The sequence below is a fragment of the Schistocerca nitens genome, chromosome 9, assembly GCF_023898315.1.
Source record: "Schistocerca nitens isolate TAMUIC-IGC-003100 chromosome 9, iqSchNite1.1, whole genome shotgun sequence".
Lineage (NCBI taxonomy): Eukaryota > Metazoa > Arthropoda > Insecta > Orthoptera > Acrididae > Schistocerca > Schistocerca nitens.
This window is the reverse complement of record NC_064622.1, coordinates 347,568,725-347,584,671: the sequence shown is the minus strand read 5'-3', so window position 1 is coordinate 347,584,671 and position 15,947 is coordinate 347,568,725. Positions and strand designations below refer to the sequence as shown.

Here is a 15,947-nt window from a genome sequence, read left to right as displayed (position 1 = left end):
GGAAGCACATACGTGTCCAATGTTCTAAACTTTCTGGCAGCATGTTTTACAATTACAAACAGTATTATTCGATTGTACTCCAAGAAGTTGCTGATGCGAACTACAAATTTATAGCTGTAGATGTTGATGCCTACGATAAACAGTCTCATGCAGGCGTTTTTAAAGAAAGTATGTTATATAAGAAACTTACAAATGGGGAGCTGTTATTACCGCCACCAACAAGACTTGAAGGAATGTGTCAGGAACTACCATACGTCATTTTGGGAGATGAAGCTTACCCCTTATTAGAGAATTTGATGAGACCTTTTCCTCGCAGAAATTTGGACAATGAGAAGATTCTATACAATGATAATGAGAAGATTCTATACAATGATATGCATTCCAGAGCAAGAAAAGTTGTTGATTGTGCATTTGGTATAATGACCAATAAATGGAGACTACTGAGGAAGAAATTGAAACATCCATTGACGTAGCTGATCACATAGTCAAGTGCATTTGTCTACTTCATAATATTGTCATTGACAGAGAAGGATGCAATGTTGAAGCTGAAAAGTTTTGTAACAATGCTGATATGCAGACAGCTGGTGCCACATTCAACAGAAATTCCACATTACGTTCAGAAATTGTCAGGAACACTTTTGTTGAATATTTCGTTAAAAATGCAACTTAAAATAATTAAAAAACCTTTCAAAAATAAATTCTGGAATTGAAAGTACTTAGCTATTTACTGTATTTTTGTGTATCTCATTTCACTGTAAATAAAACAAATAAAATTATACAGGAAGATAATTTATATTTGAGTGTACTATTTGAAACACACTCCTTGGTTACTTCGTTCCATAATCTGGAAACTGCATCATTACTGTCATACTAGCCGAATTTCTGATACCAAATTGATGGACACAAGTTAACGTCATGTATATGTTACTCTGCATTCATTAAAGTAAGAACATCGCAAAAAGATGTCACAGACAACGGCTTATAGTAACGTGCCATAGCATGACTTTACAATGCACTGTCATCTGGTAGGGACACATTTCCGTCCCTCAGTGACACCTATATCTGTCTCCGTTTACAAGTAAATGCGAACTATTCAGTGGCGGCAATGCCGTGATCGCTGGCAAGCTATTGTTGTAAATGCATGTAAATACGGTAGATTAAATAAATGAAATAAAAGTAATTTCGCATGTATCATTATAATAAACGTAATTTTTCCTCACTGATAGTGAAATGTGAGGTAACATCTTAAAATAAAAGACATGCAGTCACACTTGTGATGAAAGCAGAAGGGAGACGTGTGATGCATGTACTGCAGAAGCTGTAGTGCTGCTCCACAGGCTCGCACCTGCGGTCGGCTCGCGCCAGCAATATTAAACACTCAGGATGTCGTCGGCTCGGCTCCAGGAGGCTCTCGCCGCGTCGGCGCGGCCCGGCCGCCAGTGTGAACACCGCAATTCAAAACCATGTGTTTGATATCAAAGCGTCCATCTCTGATGGACGTGTGGTACATCTCCTCTGACCTACAGTTCTGGGTGACTTTCCAGAAATCTACCCCTTTTCCTAGACCTCTCCAGCCTTTTTCCTTTACTCCTCTTCCTTTCCCTTCACCCTTTCAGCCTGAAGAAGAAGCCGCTGGCTCCAAAAGCTTGCCTAATTACAATCCACTTTTATGTCTGTGTTCTGCTGCACCCTGGTGAGTAGATTTTTTAATCTATTCAATTAAATTATTTTGTAAAAAATTGATGTTTTCATTGTTATGTAAGTACATTGTATGTAACAGAAGAGGGAGGGGCCAGCAAAAACTAGGCAGGTCAGAAAATTCAAGATGTAGAAAACTAAAATGGAGTGAGGAACAGAGTACTTACTGTGAAGAAAAGCCGAGATGGAAGAATCATTTCACAGGTGGCTATCCCTTTGATAGTGTGTGTTGCCAGCTAATACAGATAGGACTAGTACAGGTGATGATAGGAGGGTGCATAGGGATAAAAGTCTTGCAGCAGGGACGGTCACAGGGGTAGGAGCCATAGGGTAGAGAGATGGGTGCAGAAGGAGCATAGGGTCTGAGAAGGATATTGCGGAGATACTACCATCTGGGCCAGGATAATTGGTGACCGTATCATTGGGCCTTATCTACTGCCAAACATATGAACCACACCAATCTACCTCACATTTATTACAGTTGTTTTGTCTGTTTTGCCTACCCTATTGGATGTAGTGTCACTAAATGTTCGGATGGACATGCGGCATGTAACATAATGGATCTCCAGCACACTTTGACGCCGACGTGCGGAATCACCTCAATGTCGCATATCCCAGCTGATATACTGGTAGAAGTAGACCAATTCCATGGTCAGTACAGTCATCAGATCTGATACATCTCCACTATTTTCTGTGGGATAATAGGAAGAGTATGGCATACGGCACATCTATAAAGTCAGCGGAGGACCTTACTGCTCGATTCCATGGAGCGAATAAAATACTTCAAAGACAACCACACATATTGTCTCATGTGCATGAGGCTCAACACTGCCTTTGCACGATATGCACTGATGTAGGAGTTCACAGTTTGAAGCCTGTTTGATATGCAGACAGCACAATGTGCTACCCATGATGGGTTTATTGAGGTAAGGTGGAACACACACCCACAAAATGTGTTACTCATGTTGAGTTTGTCGAGGTAATGTGGAACACACACCCAGACAATGTGCTACTCGTGTTGGATTTATTTAGGTAAGGTGGAACACACACACACACACACACACACACACACACACACACACACACACACACACACACCTCACACACCTCAGGCTTCCATGCTCTCCAGCATCCAAGCCATGCATTTTTCTGGATATGGGTTCTTCCAGGAAAACTAGTTAATGTGTCTTCCTGCACAACATATTAACTGTTGTCATTGTTCTCTCTCTCTCTCTCTCTCTCTCTCTCTCCCCCCCCCCCCCCCTTTTTTAACTGTGTGTGTGTGTGTGTGTGTAATTCATAAAATACATCCATATGAATCTATGTACAAACAGAACTATTCACTGCTAACTGATCAGTTATTATACTGGCATATAATAACTGTCATGCCAAATAGTTGCTTAGGTCATTTAGCCACATTGGATATGTTGCAGCATTTCTGCTTGCACTTAAGAATGACTATAAAGCCAAAAGCATGATCATGTGAAATAAATGAATAGTAATTTACAATCAATGCAAGAAACTTCTTTCAGAAAAGTTGCATATATAGCAGGAATGCTGTGAGTCTGCAGTTATACGTGCAAACTAGTGTACTCGATCTCCTTTCAGAACGAGTTGAGTACACTTATGCTCGACAACAGACAGAAGTGATGAGTGGGCAGTGGCAGATACGATTTGAGTCTCTGAGCATAGGAAGATAGTGAGTTCGGAAAAGACATTGTAGAACTTGTTGGTGAGTTTGAAGGGAGTATATGGAGCTCATTTCTGATCTCTACTGTGTGTATGTAATTTTATACTAGTCAGCTATGAAGAAAGACATCACCCAGATGCATAACAATATTTTCAGTATTGCACTTAGCTTACTTATCCTTTATTTGATATGATACAGAAAGTCCTAGTTGGGATGCAAATAACGGAAAGAGAAAAGGTAACGGACTCACCATATCATTGAAACACTGAGCATTCAAAAGGCACATACACAAGATTGAATATGTTGCTATTTGGACAATGTCTTCTTTCTAAGTTAATTAAAAGAAAACACACAAAAACCAGCTGTATTACACTGTCCCAGCTGACTATGCTGTCCTTCTACTGCACTCAACAGGGTAAGGGATTGTGTGAGAGGAGAAAGGAGGTGGGGAGGAGGGAAAAGAGGTGGAGGGTCGGGAGGCTACAGGTTGAAAGCAGAAGCAGCAAGGATACGGGGTACGAATGTGGCGGCAAAGAGCACACCCTACTGAAGGCAGTTGTGTGTGATGTGGTGAGGCTGAGGAGTGGTTTGGGAGACGGAGATACAACAGAGCAAAAGGAAGAGTGCGGAGAGGGAAGTGCAAGCATAAAATGATAGTGAGCAGTGGGAGGCATGGGGGCAGGCCTGGTAGTGGGTGTGGATGGAGGCTAGCAGAGATTGAAGCCAGGAGGTTTTTGTATTACATCCAACTGAGAGCTTCAGATACAAATGTTTAAACATGAACAATTATAAAACAGGAAGTATTTCTACCTTCGCACACTCGGAGTATACAGACTCAAAAAGCTGCTCAAGCGATGACCACAAGCGGGTGCGGAATGCAGAAGTATTTCCTGGAGATGGCATTGCAGCACGTCCAGGACCAGCTGCAAAGATAAATGTGGATTTATTTTGTGATCATGGTATTAAAAGAACAGCAAAATAAAAATACATTTACATAATTATAATTAGTGTGTTGGAGAATTCACCGAAAATGAAACCAGGATTTCTTTCATTTGGAGTTATTTTCTTTTGGTTTGTTTTAGGACGCAAAAACAACAAGGTTCATATGCGCCCATGTCAAAATTGTAGAACACGAAGGCAATGAGAGGAGTTAAAGGCAACTACACATTAATCCTAAGCGGTGGAAGAGAAGACAGCTAAAAACAGGGACATGGGGAAAGTTCTATACAAAACACCATAGAGAAACTGAGGTCCTGAACTAAAAAGTAAATGGTCTTTGCCATATTGCTATGACGAATAAAAATTAAAACGCAGTCAACAGCCTGCGCATCGTTTACTAAAACAGCCGATAACTCACATGGCAAACACAAATGAGAATGTAAGTCGTTAAAAAAGGGGCATTCCGTCAGGAAATGCAGACCATCAAAGGGTGAGCGCAATGAGCACAAAGTGGTGAGGCAGCACCACTTAACAAATGGCAATAGCTAAAAAGACAATGCCCAATACGCAACCTAGCTAAAATGATCTTTTGGCGAGTAGGTAATCCAACCTGCTGGGAGAGGCTTAATAGCTCAGAGCTGGTTCCCACGAAGGGAGGACCAGTGGTGATACCAAAGTGACACCACCTGCTGATAGATGACTCACACAGAGATCATTTGAGAGAACATAAGAACTAGCGGGCTGAGGTATGAGGACTGCAGCATTGGCAGCAGTGTCGGTGGCCTCGTTTCCTGGCAGACGTAAACACCACAGTGACTCCATAAAGAGCGAGCAAGTGACAGCTTCCCTGGACCTGTTGCACTAAGAGATGGACGGTGTACAGCACACAGACACTTTGAAGGGCACTGAGAGAGCCTGAGCAGATGTCACAATTGAAAAGCCTGTGTCGCTGGATGTACTGTGTGGCCTGATGCAGAGCAAAGAGCTCTGCTGTAAATACTGAGCAGTGTTCCAAAAACCGATACCGAAAAATCTTGGCACCAATGATGAAGGCACACCACTCAGCCCGGTCAGTCCGTGAGCCATCCGTATACACAAAGGTACTATCGCGAAGTTCCGTGTGAAGGTTGTGAAACTGAAGGCGACAGAGTTAGGCTGGAGTAGCGTCCTTAGGAAGCGAATGAAGGCCAATGTGAACACAGGCCACCGCACGAAGCCAAGGTTCACACCCACCAGGAAAGTAGCAATAGCTGAAAGAAAACTCAAGGTGGTAATAGAGAAGAGGGATGTGTCCCATACTGAGGAAAAAGTCACAGTGGTAGGACGGTGGTAGTTCGGCAGCTTCTGCATACAGACTCTCAACTGCGCTAGTGCAAAAGACGTCAGTGGCCAAACGGATGCCACAATGGCGGATAGTATTGAAAAGGCCAAAGAGGGAGAAACATGCATAAATGAAACACCCATAGTCTAGTTTCAAACAGTCAAGGGACCGGTACAAATGGAGGAGGGTGGTGCGATCTACTCCACAGGAAGTACCACTGAGGACACGTAGGGCACTGAGGAACTGTATACAGCGGGCTGCTACGTAACACACATGGGAGTACCAAGAAAGTTTCCTATTGAGCGTGAGCCCCAGGAATTTTGTAGTTTCAACGTACGAAAGAGCAACAGGCCCAATATGTAAAGACGACGGAAGAAACCAATTGCACCGCCACAAATTCATTGAACAGTTTTGTCATTGGAAAAGCAAAAGCCACTGTCAATGCTCCATGAGTGAGGACAATCGAGACATCGCTGTAGATGCCGTGGAAAACTGCAATAGATGGCAAAATCATCAATGAAGAGGGAGTCAGAGATGCCCAACTGGAGACAGGCCATTATAGTGTTAATGGTGACAGCAAAGAGGACGATGCTCAGGACAGAACCCTGAGGCAGACCATTTCCCTGGATAAAATAGTCCGACGAGGCAGAACCCACACGTGCCTTGATGAAAACTCGGCCTTTTACAAATTCTTGAAGGAAATGGGGCATGCGGCCATGGAAGCCACATGTGTAGAGAGTACATGGGATAACAGTCCTCCGGCAGGTGTCATACGCTTCCTCCAAATTGAAAAACATGGCTACAGTCTGGGATTTCCACAGAAAACCATTCATGACATGGGTGGATAAAGTGGCGAGATGGTCAACTGCAGAACAGCACACTCGAAATCTACACTGTGCAGTGGTTAGAAAACTGCAAAACTTAAAACTTGAGTCACCATACCAACTGCACATGAATCAAACATTCCTTCACCTTGCAAACACAACTGGTGAGAGAAATAAGACGTTAGCAGGAAGGTGTTTGCCCTTACTGAACTTAGGTATGGGTATGACAGTGGCTTCACACCAGCATCTGGGAAATGTGACCTCTGCCCAGATGCGGTTATATGTATGAAGCAGAAAGTGCTTGCCCACAAGAGAAAGATGCTGCAACATCTGAATGTGAACATTGTCTGGCCCTGGGGCGCAGGATTGGGATGAAGTGAGAGCATGATCTAGCTCCCTCATAGTAAAAGCAGCATTGTAGAACTCATGATTATTAGAAGAGACAGGTATCGCTTGAGCAAGGCTGGGTGATAGTTGAACGAGCTTGAAATCCTGAAAAATGATGGCCTAAGGTGATGGAGATAGCAATAGGGGCCACTATGAAATCATCTGCTACTCTCAAGCCAGAAATTGGGGAATGGATCTTGGTCCGAGAGAGCCATCAAAGGTTGGGCCACATGACAGAAGAGGGGGTGGAACTGTTAAAAGAACTAGTGAATGAAATCTAGCTAGCTTTTTTGCTATCCCAAAGAATGCGACAACACTGTGCATGCAACTGTTTATAATGAATGCAGTTTGCCATCATAGGATGATGGTTAAAAACACAGAGAGCATATCTCTGCACACGAACTGAGTCGTGGCACGCCTCAGTCCATGGGACATGGCATGGTAAACAGGAAGTGCGAGGAATGGAACATTCTGTGATGGTAAGGATAATGTTTGTAAGATATTCCACCTGGTCACCACAACTGGGGAAATGTTCATCGAAAGTCGCCAAGGAGGAGTACAGCCTCCAGTAGGTCTTACAAGGGAACTCCCCATCGCACCCCCCTCAGATTTAGTTATAAGTTGGCACAGTGGATAGATCTTGAAAAACTGAACACAGATCAGTCGAGAAAACAGGAAGAAGTTGTGTGGAACTATGAAAAAAATAAGCAAAATATACAAACTGAGTAGTCCATGTGCAACATAGGCAACATCAACGTTAATGTGAGCTCAGGGGCGCCGTGGTCCCGTGGTTAGCGTGAGCAGCTGTGGAATGAGAGGTCCTTGGTTCAAGTCTTCCCTCGAGTGAAAATTTTACTTTTTTTATTTTCGCAAAATTATGATCTGTCCGTTTGTTCATTGACGTCTCTGTTCACTGTAGTAAGTTTAGTGTCTGTGTTTTACGACCGCACTGCAAAACCGTGCGGTTAGTAGACGAAAGGACGTGCCTCTCCAATGGTAACCGAATACATTTGATTGCAAGGTCATAGGTCAACCGATTCCTCCACAGGAAAACACGTCTGATGTATTCTATTCGACACTGGTTATGGCATGTGCGTCACATGACATGAATATGTTGTCGACCCACCTAACTTGTACACTTGGAGAATGGGTAAAAAGATTCTTCTACCTTGCCCGATTTAGGTTTTCTTGTGGATGTGATAACCACTCCCAAAAAAAGTGATCGCATCGGACGGACAGATAATAATTGTCTGAAAATAAAAAATTAAACTTTTCACTTGAGGGAAGACTTGAACCAAGGACCTCTCGTTCTGCAGCTGCTCACACTAACCACGGGACCACGGCACTCCTGAGCTCACATTAGCCTTGATGTTGCCTGTCCTGTGCATGGACTACTAAGTTTGTATATTTTGCTTTTTTTTCATAGTGCCACACAACTTCTTCCTGTTTTCTCGATTGATCTGTGTATAGTTTTTCAAGGCCTGTCCACTGTGCCAACTTATAACTAAATCTGAGGGGGGTGCGATGGGGATGTTCCCTTGTTCGTAAGCAGCCATTTGGGTGTACACATAAGGGAGGAGTACAGCCTCCAGTAGGTCTTAGTAAGCAGCCATTTGGGTGTACACATACGTGGGGTAGGAGTCAGCAAACGGATAGCACATGAGAAATGGTTGCTCGGGTATGTGTCAGAGAGAACAGACCACATGAGACGATGGGCAAGCTGGGCACTGCAGAAGGATAGGTCCAAATGAGAATAGGTGCAGTCTGAACGGAGCGTGGGTGCTCGTGTGTTAAGGCAGAGGAGGTTAAAGTGATTGAGGTCAGCCAAGAGGGTACCTTTCGGACAGATTCTGGAAGAACCCCAAAGGGGATGGTGCGCATTTAAGTCACCGACCAGCAGAAAGGAGTGAGGTAGTTGCCCAATAAGCTGGAGGAAGTCTGCCCTAGTAACATCCAATGACAGAGGGATGTAATCGGTACAAAGGGAAAAGGTCAAGTGAGGAAGGTAAAGGCGAAATGCAACAGCCTGAAGATGGGTAATCAGGGAGATGGGTTGATTATGAATGTCATCCCATATGAACAGAGCAGCCGTAAATCCTCTTTGTTTGATAGAAGGCCATGAACGTTCCATTGAAAAAGTCATGATGAGGAAGGGGAGGAGGGAAAAAATGAAGGGGTGTCACCTCGTTGGCTGCTGAGTGCCAGTCTTCAAAGACACATTGCAACAGGGCGCAGAGGCTGGAGGATCCTACTCTGTGAGATCTATAGAGGTGTTGGCATTCTCCCTCTGTCAATCTGTGGATTCCAGTGCACAAAAATGGTTGGGTGTGGGTGTCACGTGGCGACAATTTCAAAGAGGATCTCCGAGTCGACGAAGGAGAAGACCGTTTGCTCTTGTTTGACTTCTTGGAGCCTTTCCGGCTGGAAAGACTGAGATGTTTGTTGGCTGGAGGCATGTAGGAAGTCTTTGTGAGAGTATTTCTTCTCTCCTTTCCTTTCTGATGGTTGTGTAGCAGGTGAATTCACCCCAGGAGACAGATGTTTGGTGGCTTGTTGCACAGTTGGACAAGTTGACAGTGATGCTACCATGACACTGGGTGATTTCACAACCCCAGTGCTAAATTTGAGGTTGCATGTCTGCATAGCCATGTCCTTCATGCAGTGAGATGTAGCAAGATCAGTACTGTAAGTGCCAGATGGTAGAACGTGGGTTTGTGACTAGCCAATAACCTGTGCCTGGTAAGGCACTTTTTTCTTTACGCAGATCTCCTGGACAGTCCGCTCATCGAGATACACGGGACAATCTTGAGAGGAGGCAGGATGGTCACCATTGCAGTTGGTACAGTGGGGAGAATGAGGCAGACAATTGCCCTCGTGCGCATCCATACCACAGGTTACACATTTGGCCAGGTGTCGACAAAACATTCGACAGTAGCTGAAACGATAACACTGGTAGTAGTGCATGGGGTTCAGAATGTATGGCTGGACTGTGATGTCTTCATAGCCTGCTTTGATCTTGGACGGTAGCACCACTCTATCAAAGGTGAGGAAAAAAGTGTGTGTGGGCACTAAGGATACATCTACCTTTTTCACCACCCGATGGACAGCAATGACACCTTGATCAGAGACGTATATTTGGATTTCTGCCTCGGTCAGACTTTTGAGCAGCCTAGTGTAAATAACAGCACGGGAAGAATTCAGAGTTAAATGGTCACAGGATAGCCATGGAGAATCAAAATGGCAAGCAGTAGTTGTGCTTTAGAGTCAGGAGAAGTCTCCAAAAGGAAAGTGATTTTGCATAAACGAGAGTAGGATTTCACAGGGCTGGCAATTGCATCAACACCTTTCTGAATAAGAAATTGATTTACTGTTGTAGAGCACTGACCGTCTTCAGTATGTGAAACCATGAGGAATCGTGGTGCAACTGGTAAGGTCTTTGAATTGGGAGCTTCATTCCATTTACATTTCGCAGACATGGACTGCAATGTTGATCGACTGGCTCATTGCGAGAAAATCCCCCATGATTGCTAGTGTTTCCAATTGTGTGCTCCTTCCAAACACCCCCCCCCCTCCCCTCAGAGGGGTGTCTCACCCACCTTAGGTGATTGTTCACACCTCAGGTCACACATCCCAAACACCTGACAGAGGGACAAATCAGCATATGGAAGGTAGCAGCTCAGGTAATCACCCCTCCCTGGGCCAGGCCTATACATGGGGAGTACATGTGAACCCTACCTGTTGACCCTGGGTTGGGAATTACACATTATCCAATCACCTGTTACATGTCAGACATGCGGGTTGGCCTTGAGGAGTGCACATGGAAAAAGAAGAAAAGAGGATCCTCAAACACTGAAGTGGAGGGAAGATAGGAGAAGGCGAACAAAGAAAGCAAAAAAGGAATGAAAAATGTTGAGACTGTTCTTATGTCAGCTACTGAAAATGCAGAACAGATACCCAAAAACACCCCAGTTTTCCCACGGGAGGAGTAAAGGAATAGCAAGAGGATAGACATGCACAATGGAAGGGAAAAGATGCTGCAATGACTGGGACCCTGTGGTAGCCAAGCGCAAGCTGGCTCCACTAGCCTTCATACGCTAACTGTTGTGTCCAGATAGGGTCATGCCCTACCTCCACATTTAACAAAGAAACTTTTTCTAGATGTTACTTTGAGTGTAGCAAAACTGTGGATGGAAACAGTGATGTCTGGAACTCCATATGTTTTTCAGCAAGACTGGGGACAAGTGAATATGATTTTGATATGTTTTAGTCTACAGAATTTTGTTCTCCCAATCATCCTGTTTTAAATATACTGGATTACTACATATGAACTGTAGCTGAAAGAGACTCCAACAAATCTTACTATTAACATCATTCACAAACACTGACCAACAGGCATTATGTCATGCATGTGCTCTCCAGAGGTTCTATACATACTATTTAGAAGAATGTTTTCTAATATTTAATCTTTTGCTAGTAAATGTTGTTTAAAGGGACGATTAAAGTTGTCCAGATTTTGGTGAAACGAGTTGTATATACAAGATGAGTCATAAATGAGGAAAAATATTTCATGCATAGACTCACACACTGAGCTACACAGACAAAATTATATTTCTTATCTTTCTATGTCAATAAATGGCAGTGTAACACAATTTAATACAAGTAAGAAATATGAAATGGTCCTTCGAGTGTTCTTGTTTGCATGCATATAAGAAGGAAGGAATGGTACACAAAACAATATGATTATTTGTATTCAATGATGAGATGAGGTTTTCCTTGTGTCTTGCCAGCACTGGTCGATACAAATTAGGACTTTGGTGTCTCATAACAATAAATACAGCTGCGTGGATAAGAAATAAAAAAAGAGAGGAATAAAGCATATCAACAGTGGACACCTTTTAAAACTCACTAATATAGTTTTAAAATCATGACGTAACAAAATCATGTCAATAAACATTTATACCAAGTGTAGTCATAAGGCTTAACTTCTTATCTAGTTGATAAATGTCATTTGTTTTCACCAAAAGTATTGCTCACCCCTTGTTCGTCCTGCTGGTGTACTGATATCAGCCATGGAGCTTTGGCTCAAGGTTTGTACATCCAGAGCTCTGTCAATTGCAGCTGCTACACGACCTTGTGCAGCTGTAAGAACGTCTTCAACTACAGCTGGTAAGTTTCCGAGACTGTGGAAAACCTGAATAGCTGTACACACCTGTGAAACACACATTATATATTTAAATAATTGTAGTGATTCAACGTAATTAACATTAATGCTGCCACTGGTATTTATTTGCTATAAAGCAATAGAAGACAAAATCTTTGTGAATCAGAGCACCAAGAACTGCAGACATAACTTAAAAAAATATATAAATACATCCAAAGGATTGAACAACTGCCATCTTCAGCACTAGAAACAAAAACAGTCAACTCACATATTACAATTCAGCCCACATGTAAAAACCACAAAATTGAATGAAATATGTACTGAGTGATGAAGAAGAATCTGCAGTGGAAAAAGAGTGTCAGTATTATCTATTATCAATAGTGATACAATATTATAACATTATGAATTCAATAAACAAAGTAAATATAATATGTGCAGTTATCCTTTGAAAGTAACATTTTCCACTTAAATTTGAGGAACTTTGATGTTCATCAAGTAAAGAGACATTTTTTCATTTCATGCAACACAGTCATATGCTGCTACAACACAAACAATCCCTTACCAAAGTTGATCGCCGTAAACTAAACTACTGCAATGAAGCACGAGAAGACATACAGGGGAGGGAGGTTACAGTCCCATATCAGGGTGCTGCTATGTGTTGTACAGGAGAGCTTTTTGAGCAGTCAAATAATCCTACTTTACTATCTTAACTGTTTTTCGTGTTTCCTCCAAAACACAAACTGAATCCCACAACTATATCAAACGTAGGTAACTGCTCTATGGCAACGCATTGTTACTTTGAGATGTGCAATGGAAAAAATGACTGTAAATGTGTATACTTTTGAAAGTTACTGAACAGCAGTAAAACAATATATAGGATGATTTTTCAACTGTTGAGTCTGTAAATAGGTAAACTAGTGCATATGGATGGAAAAGCAGTAGATGATGAAGATGTATCAATAGAAAATGGTATTAAAGAATGGAAACTGACAAAAAATAAGACTATTCCTATGTGTAGCAGAAAGCAGACAAATACACTCAGACTGGAGGTGAGAAGAGATGGTGTATTTAAGCAACATCAGTGCACAATTCTGTACCATGATTCCCCACTATTGCTGCTATCACCAACACCTCACTACCACAATCATAGTAAAAACTATGACCATTAGAGATTACCATCACCACCCTCAAATGTTAAGGTCAATACAGTCAAACCTTCTACTTTCTCCTTTCTCTTCAACTCATTGAACTGCTCGCCTATTTTTATCTCCCTCCAGCACCCCCCCCCCAACCCCCCCATACCTCACTCATAACCTTTAAGTCTCCAGTTATACATTTTCCAGTATCTTGCCTTAACCTTACACAGCCAGTATCCATAGTTATTTATAATGTCATTTTTATATCTGCAAGAAACAGGATATCCAGAATTTCTAGATGCATTACCTTTTATTCTTTATATACTTCTCTCTTTCTTTTAATGTGACCAATAAGCCGTAAGAAGTGACTAAAGGATTAACCACCAGTTGAAAGTGTGTTCTTATCTCTACAAAATACCAAAATCTAAGGATTGTTTTTTCCCCTCAGGTAATGCAATTTTATCACAATTATCAATTGAATTGTAGCACAAAAAATTCTATCATTTTTTTTTAAGTTGAAGCTACTTATGAGGCTTCCATTCATAAAGTATTAAAATGTGTCAGCAATAAATTTGCATATATCCTTTTGATCATTTAGAATACTTGAACCTAAAACTTGTACAATTTCTGCGATAGTCAAAGAAGAACATCTCTAAAACTAGACCACTTGTCATGAAATCACCCAATTCTCTCAGGCCGTAAGTACAGTCCTCATGATTTTACCTTCATTTGTGGTTATCAGAAACAACTTTTATTAGCTGACAATTGAGAACCAAAGCTGAAACAACTTTTAAACTTTTACTAGCTGACAAGTGAGATCAAAATTGAAAAGTAAACTGGAATAAATATTCAGTAATACAGATGTTAATGTACCAACCACAGAACTGTCAAAATACTCACTTGGCCATTGTTGTTTGTAGAAAGACCTTGGGCCAGTAAAGCCTGCCCTTTCTGTTCAACCTGACCACGATGGTTCTGTATTGCTCGCTGGTCTGCTTCTAGCATTTCAAGGCCTGTAAGATCAACATCTTCTGCCAACTGAGCTGAAAACCAAAAAAGTACTTTCATAATGTGACAAGTCTACTAGTCTGCAATGCATCCAAAATTTAAAGTATAGGTAACAACAGGATAAATAGGTACTGCCTCTTCAAAAATTGAAAATCAAAGGTGTAGATACATAAAATACTCTGTGGCTTACATGTCATGAACACATATCCAAAAATAAAATTCTTCTCGGGTATGCAGCCGGATCATGACGTCTTCAAGACACAATATTTCTGCGGTCCAACTGTCCGCCATCATCAGGTGAGAGCGCTGGTGCACAATCTCGCCGGAACTCTCACCTGATGATGGCGGACAGTTGGACCGCAGAAATATTGTGTCTTGAAGACGTCATGATCCGGCTGCATACCCGAGAAGAATTTTATAAATTATTACGCCGGGAAAGCCTTCGTAGTCACATATCCAAAAGTTTATTTAAATCACAAATCTGCATTTTTCTTTTTCTGGCTTCAAATTACTAGTTGGAAGCAACAACTTTTTTGTTTTGTAATAGTACAAGCAAGAGTATGTGTTTATTTATTTATCAGTAGGGAATAGATTTTTATTTAGATAAATATTTTTTTCCTTATACATAAAAACTGTGACTGAGACAGTAATTCCAAACAGCACACTTGAATCATACAAATTCTCTTTCACATAAAAAACATATTTTTGTAATGTTTTATGTAAATAAATATTTAAGTAATGTCACTAAAAACACATAATTTGTTGCTTTTCTTTGCTATTTTTGATTCAATGTGGAAAGTTCTCTTCCTGAAAGGTCTGTAGTGAACAATTTTCTGACCAGGTGTGTTAAAAGCCCTTTTTTCTGTTTATGTCTTAGCTTCACTATCTACTGCTCATCTTTTCCTTTCTTATAATTTTAAATGAAGCAAACATTGATACCAAAAAATGAATTTTTGCCTCAGCTTGTAAGTGTGTGATTTACTGTCAACAACACTGCCCCAAAAGACAATCCTTTTAAGTTTCTATGCATGTTATACTTGCCTTTTCAATTACTCTGTTCTACTTATAGCTGTGACATTATATGTGCTTTTATTTTGCTTTCCTTTTGGGTGAGAGGATAATGAGAAAGCATGAAAATCAAAAGAAGTATACTCGTCTGTTTGAAGAAATCCTTAACTCATTGCAGCATACAAATTCTACCTCCTCAAAAATGGCTTCCCCATAAAGCTAGCAAACTATTTTTATGTTCCTGTCAACGATTTACTATTTCTATTATTTGGCGACTTGTGATTTTTACTCCTAGATTATTTGCATTCTGCAAGAACTTTCCATATTGAAATTTGAAGAAAACTGCTATATGACTGCTTCATAGCATGAGCAAAATTAATCTGTCTGCAGCAGAGAAAAAGAAAGATTATAAGAAGCAGATAATACTGATATAATTTTTCGGTTTAATGCTTAAAACCTGACAGCAAACACATACTGTTCAGTTATTACCTGTTACAATAGCCTAAAGGTTTTTGTATTGGGTCGATGCATGAATCTGTAATATTTTCCCATAAGTTTACTGAACACAACAGATATACATAACAGAGACTACACTCATCAATAATATGTTCTCCTTCACTATTTAAAACTGTCTGCCAATGCTGAGGCAACTTTTCAATTTCACGACTGTGTAAATCATGTAGTTCTGAGCGAAGAAGCAAATCATATGGTTTTGAGCAAAGAATTTGCCGAGCCATGTTTGGAGCTCACTTTCATCTGGAAAGGAAGTTCCTTG

The 15,947-nt window shown here is 41.3% G+C and overlaps 2 protein-coding genes across 2 annotated transcripts in view; one reads left to right on the top strand and one right to left on the bottom strand.

Moving 5' to 3' along the window:
• Positions 1–15,947, top strand: part of LOC126203065 (39S ribosomal protein L44, mitochondrial) — a 644,782-nt gene that overhangs the window by 27,123 nt on the left and 601,712 nt on the right. The gene's annotated exons all lie outside the window — the stretch shown is intronic.
• LOC126203061 (conserved oligomeric Golgi complex subunit 5) overlaps positions 1–15,947 on the bottom strand; it is a 141,202-nt gene that overhangs the window by 73,392 nt on the left and 51,863 nt on the right. Inside the window, exons 5-7 of the mRNA XM_049937298.1 lie at positions 14,057–14,199; positions 11,894–12,068; positions 4,199–4,311 (exon numbers count right to left, since the gene is read on the bottom strand). Of these exons, the coding sequence (XP_049793255.1) occupies positions 4,199–4,311; positions 11,894–12,068; positions 14,057–14,199 (431 nt within the window). The remainder of the gene's footprint in view (positions 1–4,198; positions 4,312–11,893; positions 12,069–14,056; positions 14,200–15,947) is intronic.